Raw genomic sequence first — 27,348 nt, 5'->3', positions numbered from 1 at the left:
ATTGAGTTACTATATTATGATTCATAGAAATTTATATTAAAACGTTTATTCAATTTCTTTTTAATGATAAAAAATTTTAAAAAGTCCAGACGATCAAGTCATTTGTTATTTTACTAAACTTAATTAATTATACACTACATATATTGAGTAAATGTTAGTAAAATATAAATATATTAAAGTTTATAAAAATAAATGAGATGAAGCACAATTGAAAATTACAATATAAAAACTTTTTAATTTATGATATTTTATTTTTTATTTATTATTATTTTTTTTTATCTATATTAATTATAACTTAATATTTATTATAATTAATTTCAAAGACGAATTCCGGGGTTTCGAGATGCTACGAAGTTGAGAAGTTCATCGCTGTCTTCACAAACAAATGGTTTGAGATGATGACAGGCGACGTCATGCCACTTGACACCGTCGTTGTAGAAGTTGTTTAGAATGGCTAGACATGACTCGTCGTTACCCTGTTTTTTATACACATGACATATTATTTATTCGTACATATATAGATTATGATAAACTTTTTGTTTATTTAAATTAAGGGAAGTTATGTAAGTGGGATTTGGGTTAATTTAATTGTTTTTTAAATTTTCTATCAGATTAAACAAAAAATAATTAAAAAATTAAATTCTTAAAGGATATGCAAATAGTAATAACATTAAATTAAATCCCGACTACATCTGAAAAAAGTTTGACGTAACCTGGGTCAAAAAATTTTAGTTTCAAAAAGATTCATGATAGTGAATTTCTAAATTTAAAACAATTTTGATCTTTAAGTTGATCATTTTTAAAATTAAAAAAAATTTTTAACCTGACCTCGTTTTTGAATAGTTTTGATAAGTCAACAAATGTTTATAATTTTTTTGAGTCTTTTTTTTTTCTAGAATTTTTCATACCAGCAAAATTCTTAAACCGAATTATTTCTGCTTTAAAAAATGGCTAATAAGTATTCAGTTGAGGTTTTTTTTACTTTTGAATTTTTTTTAAGTTCCGAAAATTATCAACCTAAAGTTCAGAATTATTCCAAGTTTAGAAATTAATTGTTATGAACTTTTTTGAAATAGAGTAGAAGTACTATTTATAGCCACTGTTCCATTTTTGGACATTTAATACTTTATTTTAATTAATGAAAATGTATAAAACAAAATTTTCATTGTAATAGTGTGATAAAAGTATCTTCAAAGACATTTTAAAAAATTAATCATGTCTGCGTATTTTACAAATTACTTTATTTAAATTCTTGAGGTGTACAAAGCTGTCCCTACATTAGCTAAAAACAGAACCTCTACACTATTATTGGAAAGATTGATTTTTTAGATCATTTTTTCAGTTTCTTATATCTCAGATGCTTTAATTACGATATTATTATTCAAATTCGAATATTCGATTTGTATTTTTGTGTTTAATTTTTTTTTACATGTAATAAATTATAAAATAATTATCATTTATTAGTTTTTCGGATTTTTTAAATTACAGAATTTACGAATGTTTGAACACTTGAAAATTATTCTCGCATTTTAGAAATTGCTAAAATTAGTTTTCAAAATATTTGAAAAAAATTAAGTCCCGATTCGCATAATTAGTCGTTTTAAAATTTCACGGTTAATTATTAATTATAGTTTTTTTTATTTTTTTTTTATTAGATGAAAATTTATAAATTTTTTAAAAATAGTTGGTAGTGGTCTAAAATGGTATCGTTCTGGACCGTAGAAAAATTATTTATACAGATAAAAAAATATGAAAAATTAAACAAGATTTTTTGATGTAATTTTTTTGAATAAATAATTATTAGTTGTGAATAATAAATTACCTGAGCGGCTTCACGATTGTCTGGTTGAGCTTGACCATATCCACCAGTATTACTCCAGTCACCGGTATTACGTTGAGTTGTTGGTCCAATCTTAGCTCCAGATCCTGACCAGAACCATCCGTTAATGTTCTGAGGTTGGAGATCTGGTCTGTCACAACCATTGAAATTACATTTACGTCCTGATGTCCAGATGTATCTTATGTTGCCTGCTAAGACAGAATTAATGCTTATTAAATAACTTTAAAAGTTCATTTTAATATAAGAACGACAGTTTTTGAATCAACCGTTAATTCATATGATTACCTACAAGAGTATCTTAATAATTATAATTAAATAAAATACCAGTCATTCTTTTTAACGAAATTATTTTTCGGTCTTGCAATTATCTTGGTCAAATTTTTCTTGGTTGATTAAATCGAAATCGGTTAACATTTTTTTGCTTATATTAGGGCAGTTAAAAAATCCATCTATACTCTCGGTCCTGATTATTATAAAATTTGATATAAAATCAAAATTAATTTTTTAAAGTCTCGGTGTTCTATTTTTTATAGAATTTTTTTTTTATTCTAAATTTTAAAATGAAAATTTTTTTTTTTTTAATTACGTACTGAGTATTAAATTGAAGCTAATCAATACATTTTTATGAATTATTTTTAATGATTTCCCTGATTAAACAACTGAATTCAACCGAATTCAAAATTTTAATTTTGTTATATTCTGTCGAATTCTGCAAAACAGAATTTAACTGAATTGAAAATTTGAATTTGAATTAAACAGAGTTAAACCGATTTAAAAATTTCAAATTCGTTTTAATTCAGTTTAATTCGGATTCAGAGCCAGAAATTGAAGAATTTTTTTCGAATTAATCAGAATTAAACCGAATGAATTATTTAAATTCGTTTTAATTTGTACAAATTATGGTTTTCCTGCCGAATTATACAGAATCCATTTTTAAGTAAGGTACCGAATTAACAGAATTTATCTGAATTAAATAGAATTAAAAATTTAATTCTGTTCAATTCGATCGAATTCAGTTGTTTAATCAGGGTTATCTATTAAAAATAGAAAATATATCCCTTGTAGAAACTAAAGGCTCAAAAAATTAAAAAAAATTTTGGATGACGTTTTAAAAAAAAAAAAAAATACCGAGTATTTTTTACTTTCAAATTATTTTAAAAATCATAAATGTGAGTTGATAAAAAATTGTTTATCGAAATAAAAAAAAAAAAGAGAGACGAGAAAAGAAGAATCAAAATTTTTTTAATTTATCGAAAAGGGGAGAGAGCGAAATTGGTCCCCTAAAATTTATTTTTCAATTTGTACAGGGGATTGTTGATGATGTCTATTGTACCCCCCCCCTCCCCGTGCTATTAATACTACAGTTATTTTAAATAGGAGCATTAAAAAAAAATTAATTTACAAAAAAATAATTAGTACGATCTCAAAATTGTATCAACTTACATTCAACTTTTTTTTGTTTTTTATATTAATTACTTTTACTGTAATTGTATAAACTATTTTATTGACCTTAATGAAGATTTAATGGATTGATAAAAAAAATAAACGAATTTTTCATACAATTGTAGCGAAAGTAATTGTGGCAATAATTAAAATTTAAATATAATTAATTCTAGTATTCAAGATTCGAACATAATAATAAACTATAAAGCCTGAAAATAATAATTATAAAATATCTTAAAATTTCTAAACGACTCACAAAAAATTCAAAAAACGATGATAAAATCTTAAGAAAAAAAAAAGTAATTATTAAATATTAATGAAAAATAATTATTTAATTACACTCAACACAATATAATTGCCAAGAGAAAATAAAATAATCTAAGTAGTTCATAAATAAAAATTTTTTATGCACATAAAAATAGTAGTAATTTCAATTTTTATCATAAATGTCTAATTTAAAGACAAAAGAAAAAGAAATTGTCACTTCACGGATATTAATTTCATTCCACAATTAACAGTAATATTTTTTTTTATAATTAATGTAATTTTCTCTAGACTTTTATCATTTAATTACAAATAAAAATAATAATTTTATTTGATTTTATTAACTGTCACTTGAAAGTGAAAGTTGACAGTAAGAAATTAATAACAATAATAATAATAATAATAAATTTAAAATAGATAAATCACCTCGTGCAATTCTCTGCTTAATAAATTCATTTTCTTGCGGTGTTTCTAATGATACTGCATCCATACAATGACGACGGCAAATATTACGTGAATCCAACCAATCAACTTCTAAACTTCTTGTTGGCTGATGTTCCCAACTGAAGAAGTATGAATGAGCTACACCTCTTGCATCTCTGTACGATGCATGACGTACTCCTGTAATTATTATTTACATTTACATATAAATACATTAAATATTTATAATACATAAAATAAATTATAGACAAAGGAAAGCAACAAAATAAAACTACGACTTTCGCGGGACAATTGATAATAATTTAAATTTTAAATTGAATAAAAATATTCAAAGAAAGTTGTTGAGGTTTAGTGTAATGTAAGATTAAGATGAGTTATAAAAATAATAAATTATTTAGACTTTTAATTTCTACAGACGATAGACATGATAAATATATATACTTATATTAATATCGCACGATTAACGATTACTCTGATCTGTGAGGTGTTTAACCTCGCGGTTATTTTGATTAAATATATACTGCGGGTACTTAATATCATAGAAAGTTTTGTGAAAATAAACCTCATCTTCATGAAATGAAATTATTTAAATATATGGAGGGAAAAATAATTATTGGATAGAGAGTTATGTGATGATTAATTACCAAATGAAGAATTTTAAATGGATAATTTGTTATTAATGACTTTGGTGTAGATAGACGTTTGTTATTTAATATTTTTTATTGTTATTATTTTATTATTATTATATAATCTTACGATTCGCACAGCTCCTTGGATCAGGTAACGCAAGTCTTCTTTGCGCTGTTACAGCAACGACGCTGATTAATAGTAAAAATAATGCTGATTTCATTATTTTATCTGTAACAAACACAAAAATTATTAAAAAAAATTTTTTTTTTGAATACTCAGGTCGTTGAAAATTAAATATATAGTAAAAGTCTGAATTAGTGACACTTTTCCTGCTGTGTAAAAACAATTTGTTCCAAAAAAAATCAACATGTGGAATAGGGTGGTCGTTAAAAATTAAATTTACTCAGACGTCTCATAAAAAACTTCTTTTTAGTAAAAAAATACCTGGGGAATTTGGTTTTTTTTTTTTCAACGTAAAAAGAACACGTGCCTCAGGACGATCAAAGGTCATTTTCCGATACAATCGCGTTTTTTTAAATATCTCATGAAATATGCAGATTAAAGGAAAAAATCATAGAAACAATTTTGTAGGAAATTAAACTCTTGAAAAAAAAGGTCATGTTTACTTTTGTTATAAAATGTGTATTTATGAAGATATTTTAAAAAAACTTTTTTAAGGTTTATCAACTGAACATTTAAAGGATTACGAATGTTAAAAATAACGTTTTTTCGAAGATATAGACAGCTTCGTAACTCGTAACATATCAATCATTCATGCTTGTTACAGTTTCTATATACTTAGAAAAATTTTATTTTCAAAATTTGTTATCCTTAAAACGCTCAATTCATAAGATCTAAAAAAGTTTTTTTAAAATATCTTCATAAATGCACATTTTATAAAAAAAATGAACATGACCTTTTTTGTCAAGAATTTAATTTCCTACAAAATTGTTCCTATGAAATTAGTTTTTTCTGAACGTATTTTGCACTGAAAAATGTTAATTTGTAGTATTAAGTCAATTGTTATTTTCTGTGTATTGCCAGGAGTTTGAAAATCGTTTAAAAAAAGTTCGTCATTGTGTCACTTTTTGAAGTTTAAAATAGTCAACACATTTTTAACGTTTTTTTAACAATTTTTTTTTCCACGGGTATGCTTTCAAAAATATGTTTTTAAAATGTTCTTTTTTTACTCAAAATTCGCCTACATAAAATCCTAGATACATTTTTTTTTACCGTCTCAAGTTTATAAGTTCTGAATTTTGAATATTTTTAGAACGAAATTTTTTGACATGGACTGCCAATTACTGAAATTCAAAAAAATACTAAATGGACTTGAATTTCTATACCGAAAAAAAAAAAGCAAAAAAAAAAAGTTCCAATAATTGGGTCTGATAATTATTTTCTAAAAGTGAATTAGTGAAATTTCACTTACAAATAGTAAATATTCGCTAATTTTCTCTAATTTAGTTTTAAAGAGTAGTGAAGAATTGAAAAAAAAAATGTAATTAATTTAGTTGTTATTAATTGTATTCTTATGAAATTAAAAAATAGCTACAGAACTAATATAAATAAAATCGTCTTCTGTAAGCGAAGATAAAATAAAAATATAAACGAATTTAATTATGATGAAGTATCTGAAGAAATTAAAAATAAATTAACTTAATTAAGTCAATTAATTATTTTAATTATATTTATTGATGTTAATATTTTGAAATCATTAATTAAAATTTGTATCATAAACTAAAGTGACAGTTATGTTGAAAGTTCAACATTTTTTAATTATATGACATAAATTATATAAAAAAATATTTTTTTGAATCGATTAAATCATCATAATTGACGTGTGATTTTTATCTCTGTTGCAAAATTAGTAATAAATACGTAAAAAAATTTTTAAATATTCATAGTAATTTTACTCATATTTTAACTCACTGTAGCGAGTTTTTTATTTTATTTTGTGTGGTCTAGAAAATTTTGAAATTTTATGAGATAATTTGATAAAATTAATTATTGTACACAACTCAAATTATATAGAATAATTACTTATATATATATATATATATATATATATATATATATATATATATATATATATAAGAGTGTTTCATATTTAGGCGATTTAAAAAAATAGTATTCCGATCAATTTTAAGAGATTGGCATTACAATGGAAATAACTAGAAAACAATACAGAATTTTGAAAAAATTTATCAGAGATAATTTGTAGGAAATAAAATTGTCTACAAAAAAGATTCCATGGCATTTTATGATAAGTCCGATAGTTTTGCCGGAAAAGTAAAAAGATCTCGAAATTTACTATAAATTTGACATCAAGCTTCAATAACTTTTGAACAGATGAATTTATATCAAAAAATGATAAGAGATTTTTTTGTAGAGCGTTAAACTCCCTACAAAAATGTATGCTGGGCTTATTCGTACAATGATCCATTGCAGAGGTAAAAAATTATAAACTAAAAAAATTTTGTTTCCCATTTTATTTAAATGAGAAATTGAATTTTTTGATGCGCGAATCCCCTAATTGATTTAGAATTTTATTTTAAGTAGGATCATTTTTTTTGTTCGATAAATTGTTAGTTTTTCAGATAAAACAGAAAAAAATATCGCCTAAATATGAAACACCTAAATATATATATATATATATATATATATATATATATATATATATATATATATATATATATATATATATATATATATATATATATAATGTTTCAATTAAAAAAGTTCTAGTTTGGTTAAAAAATTTATTCAAATAAATTTTTCGCGGGAAATCGTTCTCAAAAAATATCCACAAATCCGACAAAAATTTAATTCAATTTCCTATGAAGTTTATCAAAACACTTGTATAACTTTCGAATCCAAAAATAGATTATATTAATTATAAAATCATTAACATAAATTTATAAATTAATTAATCCAATGAAATAATATTTATTTATCACATGCAGATTTGCAAAAAAATAAATTTATGATGACACCTAAAATATTTCAACTATTAGTATTTTTTATAAAACAAGAATCAACACAAACAAGTTAAAAATAGTCGATGAATAACATATACATTTCGTGAAATAAATTCTTGCAAAAGTCATCTCGTTTTGTCCCACAAAATTAAAATTAAAAAAAAATTCTTTCCCAATTAAAATTTAATGATCATTTATTTTTTTTAATTTTTTTATTCTTTCAATATACTCCAATTTATTTAACTGTCTTAAAATCCATACAAGGATAAATAAATTAAAAAAAAAAATTCATGGAATTTTTAATACTTATCAGAATATCATTAAATCACGATTACGAAGTTTGCCTTGATTCTGTTCACGAACATTCAATTTTTACTGGGTCATTTAAACCCAGCTATCAATCTCAATACATATATCAATCCCTTTGCGAATAAATTAAATATACAATACAGAATACATGTTGAATATATATATATACATATATTTATATAGAAGCGCATCAAAGTAGATTCGAAAGTCTCGGTCACTAAAATGACCTTGGATAAGTGATTGAATAGTAAATAAAATAGTATCAAGAGCTCATCATCGAGAACTATTTTTAAAAAATTATAATTTTAAATTATTCTCTCTCTTTGAATAATAACGAAAAGAAAAAAAAATATACGCTGCATTCATAAAATAATTTATTTAAATAAAAAAATAATTAACGACTGCAGACATAAAAATAGTGCGGTAAAATATGTTAATTAATGAGCAGCATAATTCATGGTCCAAGTGAAAGTGACACTAATATTTGACGAGAACATAATTTCTAAATGGATCTTCACATAATAAAATATTAAATAAAACATAAATTAATAAATCATAAATTAAGCAATATGACACAGAATAGATGAATAGATCTTTTTTTTGTTTTAAATATAATAACATAATAAAATATATATGTAACATATTACAAAATCTCTATAACAATTTATTAATACACTAGTTGAGTAATTTTTTAAAAAATAAGATAATGTAATGTAATATAATGTATGAACAAGCTAATAAATAAGTTTGTACGCATTACGGTATTGTGTATGACGTATATATGTATATATATATATATTAATGTATATATATGCATCCTAACGGACCATCACCTATACGATCGTCTTTAGATTGCAGTTATTCAGTATGAAACAATGCTGTTTGCAAACTCAATAATAAAAATAATAATACTTGGCCATTTTACCCCGCGGCCCAATTAACGTTTCATTATTTGGATACCGATCGTCTGGTTTTAATATAAATTATTTTATATTAAATATTATTCAATATATTATGAAATAGTAAAAGTCATATTTTTTTAATTTTCGCGGTTTTTTTTTAAATAGAGTAAAAATTTAAATTTTAAAGATAAATCGTTTATTAGCGCGAAACAAATTACTGGTATTATATTTTATTATATATTATATATTTATATTTAATAGGCTCATTACTTAAGTATTTTAATAATAATAATTTAGGTGGTAATTTAAAAAAAAATTTAAAAGTTATTTTAAATATTTAACAGAACATTAAATTTTTTATTTATTTTTAAGCAAATATCTAACGGTTTTTATTGTGTGTAATTGAACATTTGTATAATCTGGTCGTTTATTTTTTATGAGTTAAATATTTTACTGATTGCTATAAATTTTTTCAAAGCGCGGGAAATTCAAATTTTATGAATTAAATTTTTTAAAATTAAAAATTTTTTTGATCGATACATTGAAGTGTGAAAATAGATTTTAAAAAATTTATGAAAGCTTTAAATTATATCCTTTTTGTAAACGAGAAGATGAAAAATTTCGAAACGTCATGTATATTTTTTATTTAAAATATTATATGAGGCAGTTTGATTTAAAAAAAAAATAATCATTAATCAGGATAAAATATGAAATAATTTAGTAAGTCATTAATGTTTCCCATGGCATTTAAAAGTAATTAATAGTAATAGTTATGGTGTAATTTATAATAATTATTTATTATGACAAATATGAGTTATTATTTTTGATAGCACGAAACATCTTAAACTTCAAGATGAAAAAAAAAATGTAAGAGTGATTCCAGATATTCAAGTTTTTATATTTTTTATAAAATATATTAGCGTATTATGGAATCATGCTAAATTCCGATGGATAATTTCGTAACCTGCATTTTATACTGGATCGCGCAACTTGTGACGATCGATATCTCTTGAAGAACACGACGAAGAATCGATAAGGGTAAACGTCGAGAGTAAAAGGCTTGATTATTCTCAAGTTACTTGTATATTTAAAAATAAAAAATGTAAAAAAAAAAAAAAAAAAAAAAAATTAAACACTCTTAATATATAAACTTTCCAGTGGAAAGTATGTAATCAGCCAAACACTTTAAATTGCTCAACACAAAAATTGAAGGAAAATAAATAATTAAGGGAAAAATTAATGCAATAAAAAATAATTTTTATTGCGGGTAATTTGTACAATTATTATTATTTTTTTTTTCTATTCTTTAGATCTCAGCCTGTCCGAGTGAATGGATGTTGTATTTTTTTCCTAATATAGCAGACATCTTACGGAGTATTAAATCACCGAGAATAATTCATAATAACCCATTTCTGGCGTTAATTTTTTTTCTCTGGAATGTTATAACTTGAGATTCAAAAACTTATTAACATTTCCAAGGATTCCCAGAAAACTCAATGAGTAATTCAATACTTTATTATTCGCCGATGTACTGACACGATTTTTTCAAATTACTTTTTAATCGAACTTAAAAAAATTTTTTTTTTTAATTCCCGCTAAAAAAAATTTTAAATTTAAACTGAAAAATTTATAATTTTTGAATGAAACTAATTTCGTTCGTCATATTTTTTATTAAATTATATATTCGTACAAATTATAAGTATGATATCCAGTTAAATATTGAAAAATTTTTATATATATTTATTTATTATATATTTAAAAAAAATTAGAAAGTTACTGATTTATTTGACAATTATATAAACAGTAAAATAATTCATAAATACTTATGTGTAATTAAATTTTCTGTCAACAAATTAATGAAGTAAAAAATGAAAATTGACATTTTTATAACATCAACTTATATCTTTATACTTTTCACTTTCTAATTTATTTTGAATTCAGTCGGTTATTTATTTGGCTCATAAATTATAACAAAAGTGCAAATAAAACAATTTTTTTTCTATTCGAATCTCTAACAGGTCAAATTTACTAACATAAATTTTCATTTAAATTGAGAAGAAAACAATTTAAGTCTTTAGAATTATTCATATTTTTTTCTTAATATAGTACAGTAATTTTTAATGAAAATTTATAATTATCTAATTAATATTTAATACCCACTGAGAAAAGCATTTTTAAAATTTATATTATATTCAAATACTTTCTTTTTATAACCTCAAAATTTCTATGAATTAACTACTCGATTTAACAACTATACCAACAAAAAATTATAACAAATTAATTTAAATAAATTATTGATGGGTATTCAAATTAAAATAATTGATTAATGCCGTACTCTCTAATTTTTTCAAATGAATTTTTTTTTTTTTTATAAATGCTTATACAATGTTTTTAAATTGTGTGATTTTTAATCTAAAGTCTAATCGAATCGCTTACAGTTTGATTTTTTAAGTCATAAAAAAAAGTGAAAGATTAATTTGTAGAGAATTAGATGGCCTATAAAAAAAGTTGAAGAGAATAAATTGATAAATTTGAAATTTTTCAATTTCAGGTGTTTTAATATAAAAAAATTTGAATGTCAATGTAAAAAAAGAGCCATCCGGCCTTACCCGAAATGGAAATGTAGATTTCTTATATATGTAAATACAATAAAGCTATAATAGTGTAATTAAAACTTATTTTGCAAGCTTAAACATGAATTTTAAGTAAATGGGTTATGCCTTATTATTTAGAAGTTATAAGAAGACTGAGCTGCAAAAATAAGCTTTTTTTGTTTTTTTTTTTAAATTTCCGATATCATCAAATTGTTAGAAAAGATGTTTCAAAAAATCAAGCATTACAGTGAAAACTGAAGCTAATCGTTCAAATTTTGAGATTATTTTTACAGAATTGAGTTATCATTTTCGGTTCAAAAGTTATTGTAGGATAAAGCCAGAAAATTCATTTTTATGAAAATCAGAAAAAATTTCTAACACCCACAATTTTCAAACTAATCGACCGATTAGGTTCATTTTCGAACTTGATCAAGGCAATCGTTCAATAAATAAGTGTATAAAATTTCATTAAGATCTGTTAATAATTGCGGGCGCTATCGTGATAACAAGGCGCGTTATATATATATATATAAACTTTTGAGTGGATGGTATTTTTTGACTCTACTAGGTAAAATAAGATATATGGTGGCAAAATTCTTTGATAATTCGATCGTGAGACCCATTGCAATAGGCCGATTTCTAAAGAAATCTACCTAAAAAGTCAAATAAAAATACTTGGTTGCAGCATATATATGACCAATAAAGAAATAGGGGGGGGGGGGGGTAGGCAAAATGGGGTACCCCAAAATTTTGTAAAAAAAAATTTTATATTTTAAATAACTTTTGTAAATATAATTGAACGTTATTTTGAATTTTTTTTCTTAAACTTTTTCAAAAATCAATTGTCAGTTGAAAAATAATAATGAATTTTGTTTTATGATAAAAACTATTAAAAATTTGTTTTTCTTCTTTTGTACCCAATAATCATGTCAAATATGATTTTTTCTATATAAATTACTTGCAAAAAAATTTAATTTAATTAAAATCATTTAAAATCCAGAAATTTTTTTTACCTTTTTAAGGGATACCCCATTTTGCCAAAAAAAATGAAAAATTTTTTTTTTAACGGTAACTGAAAATTTTTTCTATTTACTTTGAATATCACTCGAAAAAAAACATTCAGTGTATTTGAATCCTCTGAAACTTAGTATTTTCTTGAGTACCCCCTTTTGCCCCTCCCTCCCCCATATTATATTAACATTTTTAAATTAATCTCGTTAATACTTAAATATTAATATTATCATTACTATTATTCTCAATAAATTTACTTCAAAAGTACTCAGTTGGAAATAATTTGACTCATTAATTTTTTAAAGTTCAAAAAACGATCAACTCAAAGTTTAGAACTGTCTAAAATTTGAAAGTTCCCTCATAAACTTTTTCGAAATGAATTTTCCTTACACCAGTTAGTATTATTATTATGATTGTATCCTTTCCTATTAATTTAACAAACCTTAATTCTTTTACGTCACGAGATTGGAGCCACGTACATATTTAATTAAAGCCATTTGATGAGTTAAATTAAATCTTTATTATAAATCACTCATGCACTCATTCCTTGACTCGTTCATTTCTATACAGACAATTAATTGATTAATGGGAAAAATATAAAATTAAATTCTGCTAACAACTAACAAGTCACGAGACAACACGTGTGACTTAATAATATCTCGATTGATGCAATCGAATGATCACGAGGCTTTTAGCTTTAACATATTTTATATACATATATACATATAAAATATTTTTCTAATGTACATAATCGCTTACACCTTCCTATTCCATCTTATATTACACTTTAATAAACACAGTTTAGATCTAACTAATGGGTAATGGGTAATGAGTTGTAGTAATGGAGCAGCCTTTGGAGAAAGTATAACTTTAACGATTTGATGATGGTTGTGCGTTTGTTGTTATATAGCTATATTTATTATTGCATAATCTATGTGTGTCTATATATATATATATATATATATATATATATATATATATATATATATATATATATTTATCATTCATTGCTAATGGTTTATAATCATTGAAAAAATTTCGTTGTATATTCAATTATTTTTATTCACATTTTTCAAAATAATTATTAATAATTTTATTTATTATTATTGGAACTGGTTTTAAGTATATGTATAAGTAGTCGACTTTATTACTTTGTTGTCAGACATGTTTGATAATTTTTTATTGTTTATTAAATTACTGAGTAGCAAGTTGTCTTTTCTTTTAAATAATTCAAGTGTTTTATGTAATCATGGTATTTTTTAAGTATTTTGCAATGAGATATTTTTAACAGTTTTTTAAAATGTATGTAAGTATATATTACTCTGTGTCATCATGCAGAAAATTTCTTTTTTTCAAGGCTTTGTTCAAAATAATTTTGTTTATAAAAAAAATAATTAAGGAAATTTTAAAAAGTGGTTCATAATTTTCTTTATAAATTTCAATGAAAATTTTTTGGTTTTTTCTTTACGCTGCAAAAAATTTTCAGAGTTGACGTGCACGGTAAAAAACGAATCGTCAAAGTGTAAAAAAAAGCGGATGTTTAAATTCTGTGTGTTGAATTTTTAACACTTTTGTGTGTCAATTTAACACACGATATTTGTCTTGTTTGAACTGTCGCAATCGATGGATTTTTTAACGCATGAAAATGTTATTTTATTCGAAAGTATCACAAAAGAATTCTTGGAAAAGTTTTACTTTTAACATATGCGAATGTAACTTTTTTTTAACACTCACAACATGTTAAAATAACACATTAATAAGTGTAAAACGCTTGTTTTATACACGATATGTGTTGATTTTGACGAATCCTTTTTTACTGTATGAATTAAATTTCGGAGTAAATGGTGAGCAAATGACTATTTATTTATTTAATCCTCTCGGAGTGAAATTCATTTTTAAAAGGAGTTAATTTTATTATCAAAACTCCGAATTGGAGTGAATGTAGACTTAAATAAACTCTAGATCACTTTAAAAAAAAAACTCCCTATTAGCTGTAATGAATTAGGGTTTAAATCAAATCTTTCATCACTCCGAATTTCCTCTCAATTTTTTATAGTATGCTCTTGCAAGTATAAATTAGTAATGATTTTTTTGGAAAAATAAAAATTATTTTTTTTATAACGAACATAAAAAAAATTATTCAAATAATTTATAATAAATGGTTTTAAAATTTTTGTACTCTTGCATGCGTTTATCGTAATTGATATAATAAATTTATGCACTGATAAAAAAGTTGATTTGATTCAAGAGTGAAAATTTTGAGCTCAGAATTCCATTTTGAAGAAAATGATTTTCTTGAGTCAAGAAAAAAAATTTTTTGAACCAAGAGAAATTTACTTGGTCCAAGAATAATTTTTTGGCTCAAAAATTTTTTCTCTTGACTCAAGAAAATCATTTTCTTCAAAATTGAATTCTTGGTGCAAGATTTTTTCTCTTAAATCAAGTCAACTTTTTTATCAGTGTGTTCAATTACAAAAGTTAAAGAAATTCATCTAATTATTTTCAAAATATTGCTCATCAGTATTTCAAAATTTCATTTTGGTATACAAAAAAATTTAATGACATCTCAAATTATAAAACATTTTCAATAATCAAAACTTTGAAAATTCCTCATAAAAAAAAAAAAAAATTATAAATTATTAGTCTACTTTATAAAGTAAATGAAACTAACAAAGTAAGTTTTGCCAAATAATAATTATTATTACATACTCATTTTTGTCACACTGACACATACCTCGACGTAATAACATATTAGAAAGTTTCGTAAATATATTTTATAAATGGACGACATAACAGTACACAGGGTATTATAAATCAGGACTTCAATTTCCAATTGCTATGTCCACTCTTTGTATTATATATTTGTTAAAGACATTACAGAGAACGCCCAGAGGTTTTGGAATTTTTCCAACTTGCTTTTAAATTCCTGTATGTCCATATAACTTTTTTTTTTTTTACTTAAACTCTTAGACTTTCAATTACTATCCGTATTTATTTACTGGAATTCCATTTTTGAATAAATGTTTGCATAAAAACTTTTCACATAAAAAATTTTTATTAAAAAAAAAAGTACGATAATTATTAAAGCCCAAGGCAATGTAATAAAAAAAATAACTCAAATATTAAACCGTTACATGCAAAATAATTATTTATTGAACCGAAAATAAAATAAAGTAAAAATTGAATGAAGTTTAAAAAAAATTTTAATTTAAAATAAATATATGATAGTAATGACGACTAATAACCTAATGCTTGAATAAATAAAATGAGGAATAAAATTGCGTTTAAAGTAATAAAATAAAAATATAAGAAACTGAAGTATAATATAAGGAGACGGATGCAAGAATCGTGTCAGTTGGATTTCTTATGGTGTAAATTAACAGAACGTGCGCATTGCGTATGCCCTATTGACAATTCCATTTTAGAATAAAGTTTAATGAAAAAAGCGGACAAAATAAAAAATTACCAACACGAAGCTAAGGAATAAGAAGAAGAAAAATAAAAATGAGTAACAAGACGTGTGTTGAACACACGGTGTCACGGTAACCGTTAACTGGCCGGCTTTGCCACTGTTTCATGGAGATGCACGAGATCAGACGTTATGGTTTCGTTTCAGCTCTTTGGATATATATATATTTTTTTTCTTAAGTCTCATTATTTCTTTCATTACTTCTCGGTAATCGAAACTGGGGCTAATTTTAATTCATTATTCTTGCTTTCAACTTTTTTTTTTTTTGTTTAAAAAAAATTAAAGATTTAAGAAAGTTGAACAAAAGATAATTTATTTAACATCTAAAAAAAAAAATTGACTTTTTTTAGTTGAAAAATAAATTATTTGAATATTGAAAAATGATTATTAATTTTTTTTAGGTAAATCTTTAAAAATAAAATATTTATTAATTTTTTGTGATTAATTTTACACATTTTTTTTTAAATTTTTGAACTGATGAATTTTTTTTTTTAATTAAGGAAATGAATTATTTACGTGAAATATAAAGATAAATAATTATATACATATTTAAAAGATTATGAAATTTTTAGATTCAATGCCCTTGTAATAAGAGTAATTATGTAAGTTTTAATCCTAGGTTACTGACCATGCTTATAAACAGACGTGACGATTAATAAAAATGAATTTTTTTTTTTAAATTAAAAAAAAATTTATTTATTTCATTTTATCAATCAGATAAAATTAATTTTTATTATAATTTTAATTTCAATAAATCATAAAATAATAAATATAAAAAATGTTGAACAATAATTTGTATTGACAATTAATTAAAAAAAAATTTAATCATTAATTTATTTAAAAAACTCTAATTAAAAAAAATAAATAAATAATAAATGACAATTAATTTGTTTATAAAATAAATAATTAGTTTAGTAAATAAATTAATATAAAATATTACTTACAGTATTAATTAACAAAAAAAACTAACAAACTTGGTTTCCAGTAAAAATAAAAAAATTACGTGAATTAATAAAACAGCGGAAACGTGGATATGAAGAGCGGGATAACCACCTTACGATTGGGAATCACGATGAAGGAATGAACTGTCGAGCGATGGTGATGAGCCAGTATATAGTCGGCCCACATTCCCGGGTGCTACGAGTAACCTAAATAGCTCCCACCAACATTGAACCAATCGTTGTTTAACATTAAAAAGCTAAACCTCTTCTTCATGGACAGAAGGACAGGTATATACAGTAAACAGTATTCAGTAGGGTACATGTACTACCTATGGTATAAAGACACCAATAAACTAACTTTAGTCCATGAAATCTCCCCATGGTTAATTACTTCACTTGGCCTCAACCTGTACCTTACACATCAAACTCTAATAATAATAATAAAATAAAATAAAGTGAAGTAACATCAATCTGATAGAGGCCCTAAGGCTCAATTTGAAGCTATTAAATTATTTTTTATACATAACTCATATTAAACATTCTGAGATTTAATATCAAAGTTTACGGTCATAGATTTTGCTTAAATCATCACTCAATTTTTTTTACATAAGTCTTTTTTTAAATTTTTTTTTTCTGCTATTATATTTTATTGTATTTTTAAATTCTTGCATTGCTTCCTTTACCTCAATTTAACTCCATTCATTATTTTTTATTTATTTTTTTATATATATATTGTATATATTTTTTTCCTCGTAAATTTTGCAATAGTCTCTTGTCAAGAAGACTTGTTTTTAATTTCTCATACCTACTTTCATATCAGATAAGTCTTTAAAATTTATGAAATATTTTTTTTTTGTATTTTATTTTGATTTTTTTTTTGTTATTATTATTATTATAAATAAAAATTTTATTGTCAGATGATTATAATGATATTTTAATTGAAAATTTAAATTAATAAGTCGTAGATGAAAGTAAAGAAAGTTTGGAAAAATAAAAATAATGAAAACAAGTTTTCTATAGATATATAAAAATATTTATATAAATTTATAAGATATTTAAACACATAAGTGAAAATAATGGTGATTAATTTACGATTAGTTAATGATAAATTTTCATTGATAAATTTTTTGTTGATTGCTTAATTGAGTTATAGTGATAGTTATATATATATATATATAGTAAATTGTAGTCATTGATGTTGTAATATAACTGTTATTAGTTATTGGTAACGAAAATTAATCTGTGATGATTATAGTTAAGTTGTTTAGTTTGTTGCGGAATCAAATAGTGGTTTTGAATAATAAAAAGTAATTAGAAATATTTTTTATTATGGTCAGCAAACTATTAATGTTATATCCGGGTTGTGATTTCTTTTTATTTTCGATTTTGAATTATGATTTGAAATTTATAAATATTTAATACTTAGAAAATTCGGGGTAAGGTGGGCAAGTCGGGGCATTGCTGTCATAGTAAAATTTTTGATAAAAATAAAATATTTTTTGCACGCTTCACATGAAGCATTGAGGTGGACTTTACGTTGAATAGCCGGGGTTTCGCAAAACGCTCACATAAAATCAATTCAATAACTCAAAGGATTAGTTGATTAGGTACTTATTGATGATTTTTTAAAATTTTTTAGCATGATTAACGCGATGGTCAATTTTTTTATTAAATGTAGGGGACGGGTGGGGGTAAAATGGGGTAGGGGGACAAAACGGGGTACTCCTAAAATTTTGTAAAAAAAATTTTTTTTTTTTTTAAATGTTTTAAGATGTGTTTTCATTTTGGTCTGTTCGGATTCTCCGCTCGGCACACTGGGGCACTTGCAATATACCCGAAAAATTTTAATTCATAATTAAATTTAATAAGTAGAAAAAAAGTGAATTACCAATTAAAAAAAAATGTATCAATTATCAGTGTATTGATTAAAGTGAAATTTAAGTGAAACAAATCTTAGTATTTCGATTGATCATTATTTAATAGAAATTAATGCTAATTTCATGTGCGAAAAAAGCATCAAAGTACCCTGGATGGCGGGTCTGAACACACCAATAGAAATAAAACAACAAAAAATATATAATTAATGAATTATTTTAAATATATATATATATATATATATATATATATATATATATATATATATATATATATATATATATATATGTGTGTGATTTAAATATATTTATACATATGTATATACAGGCCGTAGCCCCGTGTCTGCAACCTGTCTCGTAGTGACTGCAAGACAATCTTCGAATTAAATTTAATTATGAATTTAAATTTCCCGGGTATATTGCAAGCGCCTCTATAAACAAATGGAAGTTATCAAAAAATTGAAGTACACTTCGCTAGTTCATAGAGTAAAGCATTGGGTCTGTATCTTTATTTTGTGTTTTGGGTTTCTATTTTAGAGAAAAGCTTGGACAAAATTATACGATAACCGTTTTTGAAAAAAATTTCTGGGGAGTAAAGATACATGTATGAAGAAGAGGGAAGTCACCGGTGCTGATCCTAACAAACAAGACTTTAATGGCGATACTGTGCTTCATATGCTTGTTATTTACCAAAAACTTGTGAGTTTTATTTATTATGAAACATAAGTTTTGATTCCATGAAACTTTTAAACCAATGATTTTACCAAAAAATTTATAAGGACCAATATTTTAGGAAATTTAATTCTCTACAAAAAAGGTCCTTATTAGTTTCCCAGAAAAATAAATATTTCAAAAGTTATAGCCATAAAATTTACTATAATTAAAATGGAACAGAATTTTGAATCCTAACTTTATATACATCTTTAAAAGCCCGTAACTTTTGAACCGCTGGCTTTATCAAAAAATTTGTTCGAACCAATTTTATAGGCAGCAGCAGCAAGAGTAGTTTTGTTATATTCCAAACTCAGGAGTAATTCTGGTACCGGTACTCCTCTGTTGTTCGATGTGGTGACAAGTATCTTTATTGAGGGTACCTATGTTACATCATGTCATCAAAATATATAATCAATGTTTCCATGAGTAATTTTTCTTTGAAATTGCACTTAAACACAAAAAAAAATTAATTTAATTAAAACTGCGAAGAGTCTCTACTATATGATTGAAAATATACGAGTGATATAATCCATTGTAAGACAATTCAATTATATGTAGTTATATTCAGATCTTTAATTTTTTTTACAGGGTGGCTCCCGGATTATAAAGTGTTCGACGATCGGCGACATAATGGTTGCAATAGTTGCAAATAGAATGGTTTTTTATATCCCAGCGTTTTATGTGTTTATTGTACGATCAAAAATCGGAAAAACCTTATTGTAGTTTTCATTTCAGCAACTAAGTTGAACGTTTACTTAATCGTCTTTGTACAATTCAAATTTTCTAAAAATTGTTTACAAAACAATTTCTAGAAAATTTATTAATAAACAGTAAATGGTTAACACGGATTTAAATCATCAATGGTATGATTTTGAAAATCTTCATTGGTACTGTCCTTAAATAATTTTGTAACAAAAAGATGCTCATAAAAATCGACCGGAAGAGCTGACCTCTTCTTTGCCCTTTTTGCATCGTCTGTAACTGGTCGTTTCTTGTATATAACCTGCGAATATGCGGCGTTCAACGCTCCTTTCGAAGCCTCTACATATTCTCCACTGCTGATCGCGGGATACATTATTTTCAAAACACCTGAAATAATTTTTTTTACGAGACAATAGAAATATTAATAGACCATAAATGAAAAATATAATTTTTTTAAGTTTCAAAAACGTAACCCTTATCAAAAACTCCTATTAAGTTCGATTGGAAAATTCTACTTGGATTTAATCGGAAAGTTCCAAACGAATCTGATTCAAAGTTAATCGGAAAAAATGATTAATTTCTGATTGAATTTGATTAAAAAATTACAATCAGATTTAATCGGATTCAATCGGAAAATACATTTATTTTTTTTTCGATTAAATCCGATTGCAAAATTGAAACTTAATCGGATTTAATTAGAAAAAATGTATTTATAAATTGACAGCAATTAGTTGCTGACTTTCTGAGGAAGTTGCTGACAAAAGTTGCCATTCCATTATTTGACGTAAAGTTGCTTTCTATTTTCTTAGAAAGTTGTTAACATCTTGCAACAGCAGATTATCGCCAATTTTCTGGAAAAGTCGGAAACAACTTGTAGTCAACAGTTACCACGATAGCCAAGATGGCAGCAAGCTGGCGACAACTTTCTGTTGCAGTTTGTCGCCAAGTTGGCCGTAAAATATTGACATTTTCATAAGTTAATGGCAAAATTTGGCATCATATTAGTTGACGAAAAATTGTTTTCTATTTTCTCAGAAAATTGACGGCAAATTGCGGTAGCCAATTTTCACCATTCTTTTAGCAAAGTTGACAACAACTTGTAGTCAACAGTTACAAAAGCTGAAAGTTGTCATCAATTTGATGGCAACTAATTGACATCCATTTTCTGACCGGAAAGTTTTGCTATTAGGGTAAATGTCACTATACTTGCGGACTGTTAATAATAGAGAAAGTAATTTTTACACTAGATAATAGAATCACGTGATATTTCTGCAATTTTATAAAAATAATTATTTTCTTTCATACATTCAATTAAGCCCGCGTAGTTTGAATATCAAAAATTAATCCAAATATTTTTTTTTTAAATTAAAAAAATTTTTATTAATCAAATAATTGTATGAAAAAACAAAAATGGAAAAACTAAATTCGAATTATCTACATAAGGTAAATAGAAAAATCAATAAAAAAAACCGCGTGAAAGAATATTCTAGAACCGCACACATGGTTTGCCCTTTCCATGATTCCATGTGTATTATAACCTATCAAAATTTCATACATAATAGTCAGATTCCGAGTAATGAATTAGTTGGAATTTGCATATTTAAAATAAAAATTGTGGGGAACGAGACTACTGTCATTGGCTATCAGTAACAATAAATTTTTCCAGTACATTCTAATTGTTCTTTATGAAATTATCAAATAAAATTTATTTATTTATATTTATAATATCTATCATTATTATTTCAAATACTTGAATAATGGATAATGATGAAATATACAAATTACTCGCAAGATTTATCAACAATTTGATTCCTTTGAATGGTTTGTAATTTACTTTTATAACCTCTATCTAAATTTACCGCCAATTTATGAATAATTTTTTTCTTTGTTTTTATATATTTATTATATCTATATCTTATGTAAAATATATTTATGTAAATTTCTATTTTCAGATCAAAATAATCCAAGTAAAAATTCTCAAGACTTAGCAATTAATGGACAACTCGTTGAAATTAATTCATCATCATCTTCCACATTAGTAGTCATCAATTTTCTCGAACAAATTTGTAAATTATTGAAAAAAAATATCATTAGCCCACATGATTTATGCTTCGGTATGTGCACTCTATAATTAACAAGTAAATAAATAGTAAACAATAATAATAATTTTGTTTGTTGCAGCTTTCAATGAACATTATTGTAAATTGAATCTTGTTGATGATCCATGTCAATTAATAGCAATAGGTAAATTAACAAAACAATTTCAAGTATTATATCAATTATTAAATGAACGATTGCCTATAAGTGATATCATAAAGAACCCCAGGTAATTTTATTTTTTATTAATTTACTTATAAAGTAATATTGATGGTATCTTAACAGAATAAGATATTTTTTGTAAGCATCCCTGTTTAGAAAATCTCATAAAATCCAATAGATTCTCATAAATTCTCATAGAAATTTTATAAGAATGAATGAGTGAAAAGAACTCTCTTAAAATGAATCAGTGAAAAGAACTCCAATCAGTGAATATTCACTAAGCAATGTCCCGAGTATATCACTGATTCAATCATTAAGTATTCACTGATTTGCACTACTTTTCACTGATTCATTTTAAGAGAGTATCATTAGTCGCTTATTTTGATGGAGGAAAAGGATCCCTGGTTAAGAAATCTAATTTGAAATGATTCGAAAAATCTGAATTTTTTCATATTGTATCATATCATAAAATTATAATTTGAAATAGTTCAAAATAATAGCAATATTATTTTCTAATTCAAATTAATTTGAAATGATTCGAGCGTTCAAATTATTTCAAATAATTAAGTGGCCTCAAAACTGATATCTTATAGATGTCTCAAAGGCAAGTGTGCTTAAAATAATATTTCATTATTTTTTAATTCAGTATGATTTAAAATGATTCGTTCCAAAATTTATACTTGAAAGCAAAATAATTCAGCCTATTTGAAATGGTTTAAAATGATAAAGAGTTACGTTATCTTAAATTATTCCAAATTATATTTATTAATCAGAGGTCTGAGATACAAAAAGAAAAGAGCATATTTTTGTGATTTTATTTTGGTAAAACATTTTTTTTTTTTTGTTAAACTAGTTCTAAGTCACTTTACTTAAATTACTTACCAATCGATTGAAATAGTTAAAGTAAAATAAATAATGTAATTATAAAATTAGTATTTCAGTGAGTCAGCCAAGGTATCACAGTGATTTTGTTGAGTTAAAGTTTATAGCGTCCGGTGGTTTTGGTACCGTATATAAAGTACGTCATCGTCTAGACGATCACGAGTATGCTGTAAAGAAAGTATGTGTGACTCTAGATAAAGTTCACAAAATAATAAAAATATTAGATGAAGTGAAGACTCTAGCTAAATTGAATCATACCAATGTCATATCATACAAAAATGCGTGGATTGAAGAGGGTTATTCCACAATAAATGTACCAAATATTACCGAATCTCAAGTGTCGTCCGATTTTAGTAAAAATAATAATAGTGATAGATTACTTTCATCCTCATCGTTACCTGGATCTTTAAATATATCCTCTAGGAAATTTAAAATAAGAAGTTTTAATGAACCTGGATGTTCAACTGATATTTATACTAATAGTAATAGTAATTGTAATGGTAATGATAGTGTTCATCATAATCGACTACTCAATTCATCTGTGATTGTTGAAGAAGTTATTAATAGTAATAATACTAATAATGTTAGCAATTGTAATTCATCAGACACAATTGATTCATTTGTCAGTTTTAGAAATGACAATGATAATGATAATGATAATAATGATGGTAATCATTATAATTATAATAGTAATAGTTACAGTACTGGCAGTGATATTGAAGAAATTGATGAAGAAGAAAATAATTCGGGTGTTGAAGAAATTTGTAATCGTCAAGTTTGTGAATATAAATCGGTAAGTTTTCATAATATGATTTATGTGTTCATGCAATTTTATGTTTTTAATTTTAAAATTGATAAGTATGTAGAAGTCCTGATTAAAAGAAACGATTTGCAATGTTTAACTTCCATAAAAAGAGCTATTCAAAAATATTCAAAAGTATTTTAAATTTTTTTTTTTAATTGTTTCAAATCGTTTCTTTTAATAAGAGAGTAGAAAAATAATAAATTTTTTATCTATCAGAGACCAGATGTTGTAACTTTGTATATACAAATGGCATTATGTGAACAATCATTAAGAAAGTGGTTGGATAGCAGAAAAAACCAAATAAGTCCAGTGTCGACCATAACTGGAATATTTATGCAAATTTTGAAAGGTCTAGAATACATACATTCGCATGGTATTATTCATCATGACATAAAAGTAAGTTATAATATTATTTAAATATATAAATATTTTAAAATATTAATTATTTTATATTTGTTTACACAGCCGTGTAATATATTTATTTCAACGTCGAAACTACCTCACATACAAATCGGAGATTTTGGATTGGCATGTCTTGTTAAAAAAGAAAATGGACATACTGTTCCATTCGGAACTGAAATGTATGCAGCGCCTGAACAACTTAGTGGTAGTTGTGATCCAAAGGTATTTTTTTTATTTTGTGGAATTGCATGCAATGAATGAGTTCGCTGAATGACTTTTATTTTTTCAAATTAAGGTAGTAGTCTGGTAACTCACGCCGTTTTTCATGCTTTTTTTAGGGACCTTTTTTTTAGAAGGAACAAATGAAAAGTTTTGCATTTTTAATACGTTTTCAATTACATCTTAAGGTAAAAAAAAAAATTTTTTTTGAGAAAATTAAATAATTAATTACTGTCATTTTCGTCGGAAATAGGACTATGAAATTTTATCAAAAAATGACAAAATGGTGAAGCTTGAAAAAAAAGTCATTTTTTTTCGCATAAAAAGGGTTGTAAAATGGAAAGTTGAGGGTGAATAAAAGTAATCCTAGTTCCGACGAGAAGTACGAGTGTGTGGAATGATCAGTTTAAGTTTAAGACCAATAGGTTGAATAGAAAAAAAGTAATGACCCGGGGCGATCGTAAAAACGTTGTTTCGAAATAAACGCGGTTAAAGTTTAACTAACCTTCGGCGCGCAACTATGATGCGTTCTTGAAAACTCATTGAAACTCCGTTTCTATTTCGCATTTTGGTTTAAAATTTTCACAGTATATTCTGAATATATTGTACTTTCGAATAAAGTAAAAAAAAAAATCGATTTTTTCAATCTGAATTATCAGACTGCTACCTTAATAAATTCGAAGAGTCCTTTCGAATAATAAATTATTCAAAAACTATTTTGCTAGAGTTTGAAATTTATCACTAATATATGTACATTGAGAGAAAAAAAAATTAAATTCAAATAAGCATGTTTACTTGACTCATAGTACTAAAAACAAGAAAAAATTTACTACATCGAAGTATAATATTTCGTATCTTTATAACAGTTGCTTCAAAATGTACTTAGAAATTTCTATAGACAATGCATTTTTACTAAAATTAATAAAATATTTTCTTGGCACTATTCAAGTAAACTAATAATTAAATTAAGAAATTTTACTTGGAAATATACGCTTTTTTTTTTCTCAGCGTAAGAAGGTATTGCACAAAAAAATTAAAGAACATTTGAAAATTAAAAAATGATTAAATAATTTGTCAAGCGCTAAAAGAAAAGGAATACAAAAGCTTGAATTTTTCAACTTTAAATCATCATAATAATTTCAAATCTTGATCAGAATAAGGTTTAGTGTATTAAAGCATAATTTCAAGAGAACTCATTTTTCTATTTTGACAGTGTTATAAAAGTATCTTTGTACACATTTTTAAAATTAATTATGTTATTGCGTCTTTTACAAATTATTTTATTTTAATTTTTCAAGTGTCCAAAACTGACCCTAAGGTGGCCAATAATGGTACCTCTACCCTATAATTTTTACAAAAGTAAATTAGTAAATATTGTTATTGACTAATCAATTATGTATTTATTTCTAGAGCGATTTATATAGCCTTGGAATTATTCTAATGGAACTATTATATCCTACGAGAACATTTATGGAGCTGGACAATACATTGAAATTATTAAAACTTGGGAAAATTCCTGATACCTTAGAAAAACGATATCAAAAATACGTAAGATATTTCAAGTATTTATTTATAGATTTGTATAATCTAGATTGTACTCAGTTCTATCTCAGTTATATCTGAAATAGGCTTGAGTGCACGGGAAAAATGGGCTTAAGAAATCTACGAATTTTTATTATGCTATCGACCAAACTTGAAACAGGAAGTTGAGTTGCTAAAAAATTATTATGCTACACTACAAAAAATATTATACACAAAAAAATGATTGATAAATTGATATAAATATCATTTGTTTAAATTAGAAATTATATTAGAAAGTAAAAAATTTTCTAGAGGCTCACAATAATAATTATAGTGCAGCATAATAATTTTTTAACGACTCAACTTCCTGTTTCAAGTTTAGTCGACAGCATAATAAAAATTCGTACATTTTTTGTCTCCATTTTGCTGTGTATAATTCTGATGAATGTAGTTACCATCTAGGATTGCAACCAGTATAAGTTGAGATGTAACTGAGTTGAATCTGAGATAGAATCCGGGATAGTAGCAAGTACCATCTTGTTCCTTTCGTGTAGTTAATAATTAATATCTTTGATAATTAGGGGGAAATAATAATCCAACTTCTTGCTCCTGATCCAAAAGAACGGCCATCGTCGTCAGAATTATTGCAAGAATTGAAAGACAATAAAGATTTTATAATAGACAGGTTAGAAGAAGAGATAATTGAAAAAGATGAAGCCATACGTGAATTAAAAATACTAAATCAGATATTGCTGAGTCAGCTATTGAAAGTTAAAATTAATAATAATCCGAAATTAAAAAGACAAAATATTAAAATAAAAGTTAGATATTTTGATAAAAAATAATAATTTACCTCTACTAATATTTATCAGCAATTTATCGACTAATCATCTAATCAATTTGTGATTATTTATTTGTATAGTGAATGCTGTAATAGTGATTTATAGTTTTAAATTATTAATAGTGGATGCCAGTAAACTGCCATTCAAATCAAGTATTAATGTTGAATATAAATCTATATATTTTTTTTGTGATATTGTAAGTTTGAATTGTAAGAAATAATGACTGAATAGTTTAATATTAAATCATTGTAATTTTTTTTAAATAAATTAATTTTTATAAAAAAAAATAAAAAACAAATTTAC

The 27,348-nt window shown here is 24.6% G+C and overlaps 2 protein-coding genes across 3 annotated transcripts; one reads left to right on the top strand and one right to left on the bottom strand.

Moving 5' to 3' along the window:
* Positions 1–225: 225 nt before the first annotated feature.
* On the bottom strand, positions 226–16,980 carry LOC103570087 (uncharacterized). Of its 2 annotated transcripts, none has more exons than XM_014440187.2 (5): positions 16,829–16,980; positions 4,745–4,846; positions 3,974–4,168; positions 1,823–2,031; positions 226–476 (listed from the first exon to the last, which is right to left on the bottom strand). In XM_014440187.2, the coding sequence occupies exons 2-5, from the start codon at positions 4,836–4,838 to the stop codon at positions 318–320; spliced, it is 657 nt and encodes a 218-aa protein (XP_014295673.1). In that variant the 5' UTR covers positions 4,839–4,846; positions 16,829–16,980; the 3' UTR covers positions 226–317. The 2 variants fall into 2 exon arrangements, with proteins under 2 accessions (XP_014295673.1, XP_008545914.1); XM_008547692.3 differs by having other exon boundaries at positions 1,823–2,028; positions 16,829–16,977.
* Positions 16,981–21,647: 4,667 nt separating this feature from the next.
* LOC103570088 (eukaryotic translation initiation factor 2-alpha kinase 1) lies at positions 21,648–27,239 on the top strand. The gene is made up of 8 exons (XM_008547693.1): positions 21,648–21,936; positions 22,068–22,229; positions 22,297–22,441; positions 23,308–24,049; positions 24,278–24,457; positions 24,527–24,685; positions 26,093–26,230; positions 26,785–27,239. Exons 1-8 carry the CDS (start codon positions 21,873–21,875, stop codon positions 27,046–27,048), a joined length of 1,854 nt encoding a protein of 617 aa, XP_008545915.1. The 5' UTR covers positions 21,648–21,872; the 3' UTR covers positions 27,049–27,239.
* Positions 27,240–27,348: the final 109 nt, after the last annotated feature.

Source organism: Microplitis demolitor, chromosome 7 (assembly GCF_026212275.2).
Source record: "Microplitis demolitor isolate Queensland-Clemson2020A chromosome 7, iyMicDemo2.1a, whole genome shotgun sequence".
NCBI classification, from domain to species: domain Eukaryota; kingdom Metazoa; phylum Arthropoda; class Insecta; order Hymenoptera; family Braconidae; genus Microplitis; species Microplitis demolitor.
Note: the sequence above shows the minus strand (reverse complement) of the source record. Positions and strands in the feature narration are given on the sequence as shown.

Coding starts and splice junctions, on each gene's coding strand:
- LOC103570087 (XM_014440187.2), bottom strand. CDS start 4,838: ATGAAATCAGCATTATTTTTACTATTAATCAGCGTCGTTGCTGTAACA. Junction 4,169..4,744: donor TCCAAGGAGCTGTGCGAATC/GTAAGATTATAT, acceptor TAATAATTACAG/GAGTACGTCATGCATCGTAC. Junction 2,032..3,973: donor TAAGCAGAGAATTGCACGAG/GTGATTTATCTA, acceptor ATTCTGTCTTAG/CAGGCAACATAAGATACATC.
- LOC103570088 (XM_008547693.1), top strand. CDS start 21,873: ATGGATAATGATGAAATATACAAATTACTCGCAAGATTTATCAACAAT. Junction 22,230..22,296: donor CCCACATGATTTATGCTTCG/GTATGTGCACTC, acceptor TGTTTGTTGCAG/CTTTCAATGAACATTATTGT. Junction 22,442..23,307: donor GATATCATAAAGAACCCCAG/GTAATTTTATTT, acceptor TTATAAAATTAG/TATTTCAGTGAGTCAGCCAA.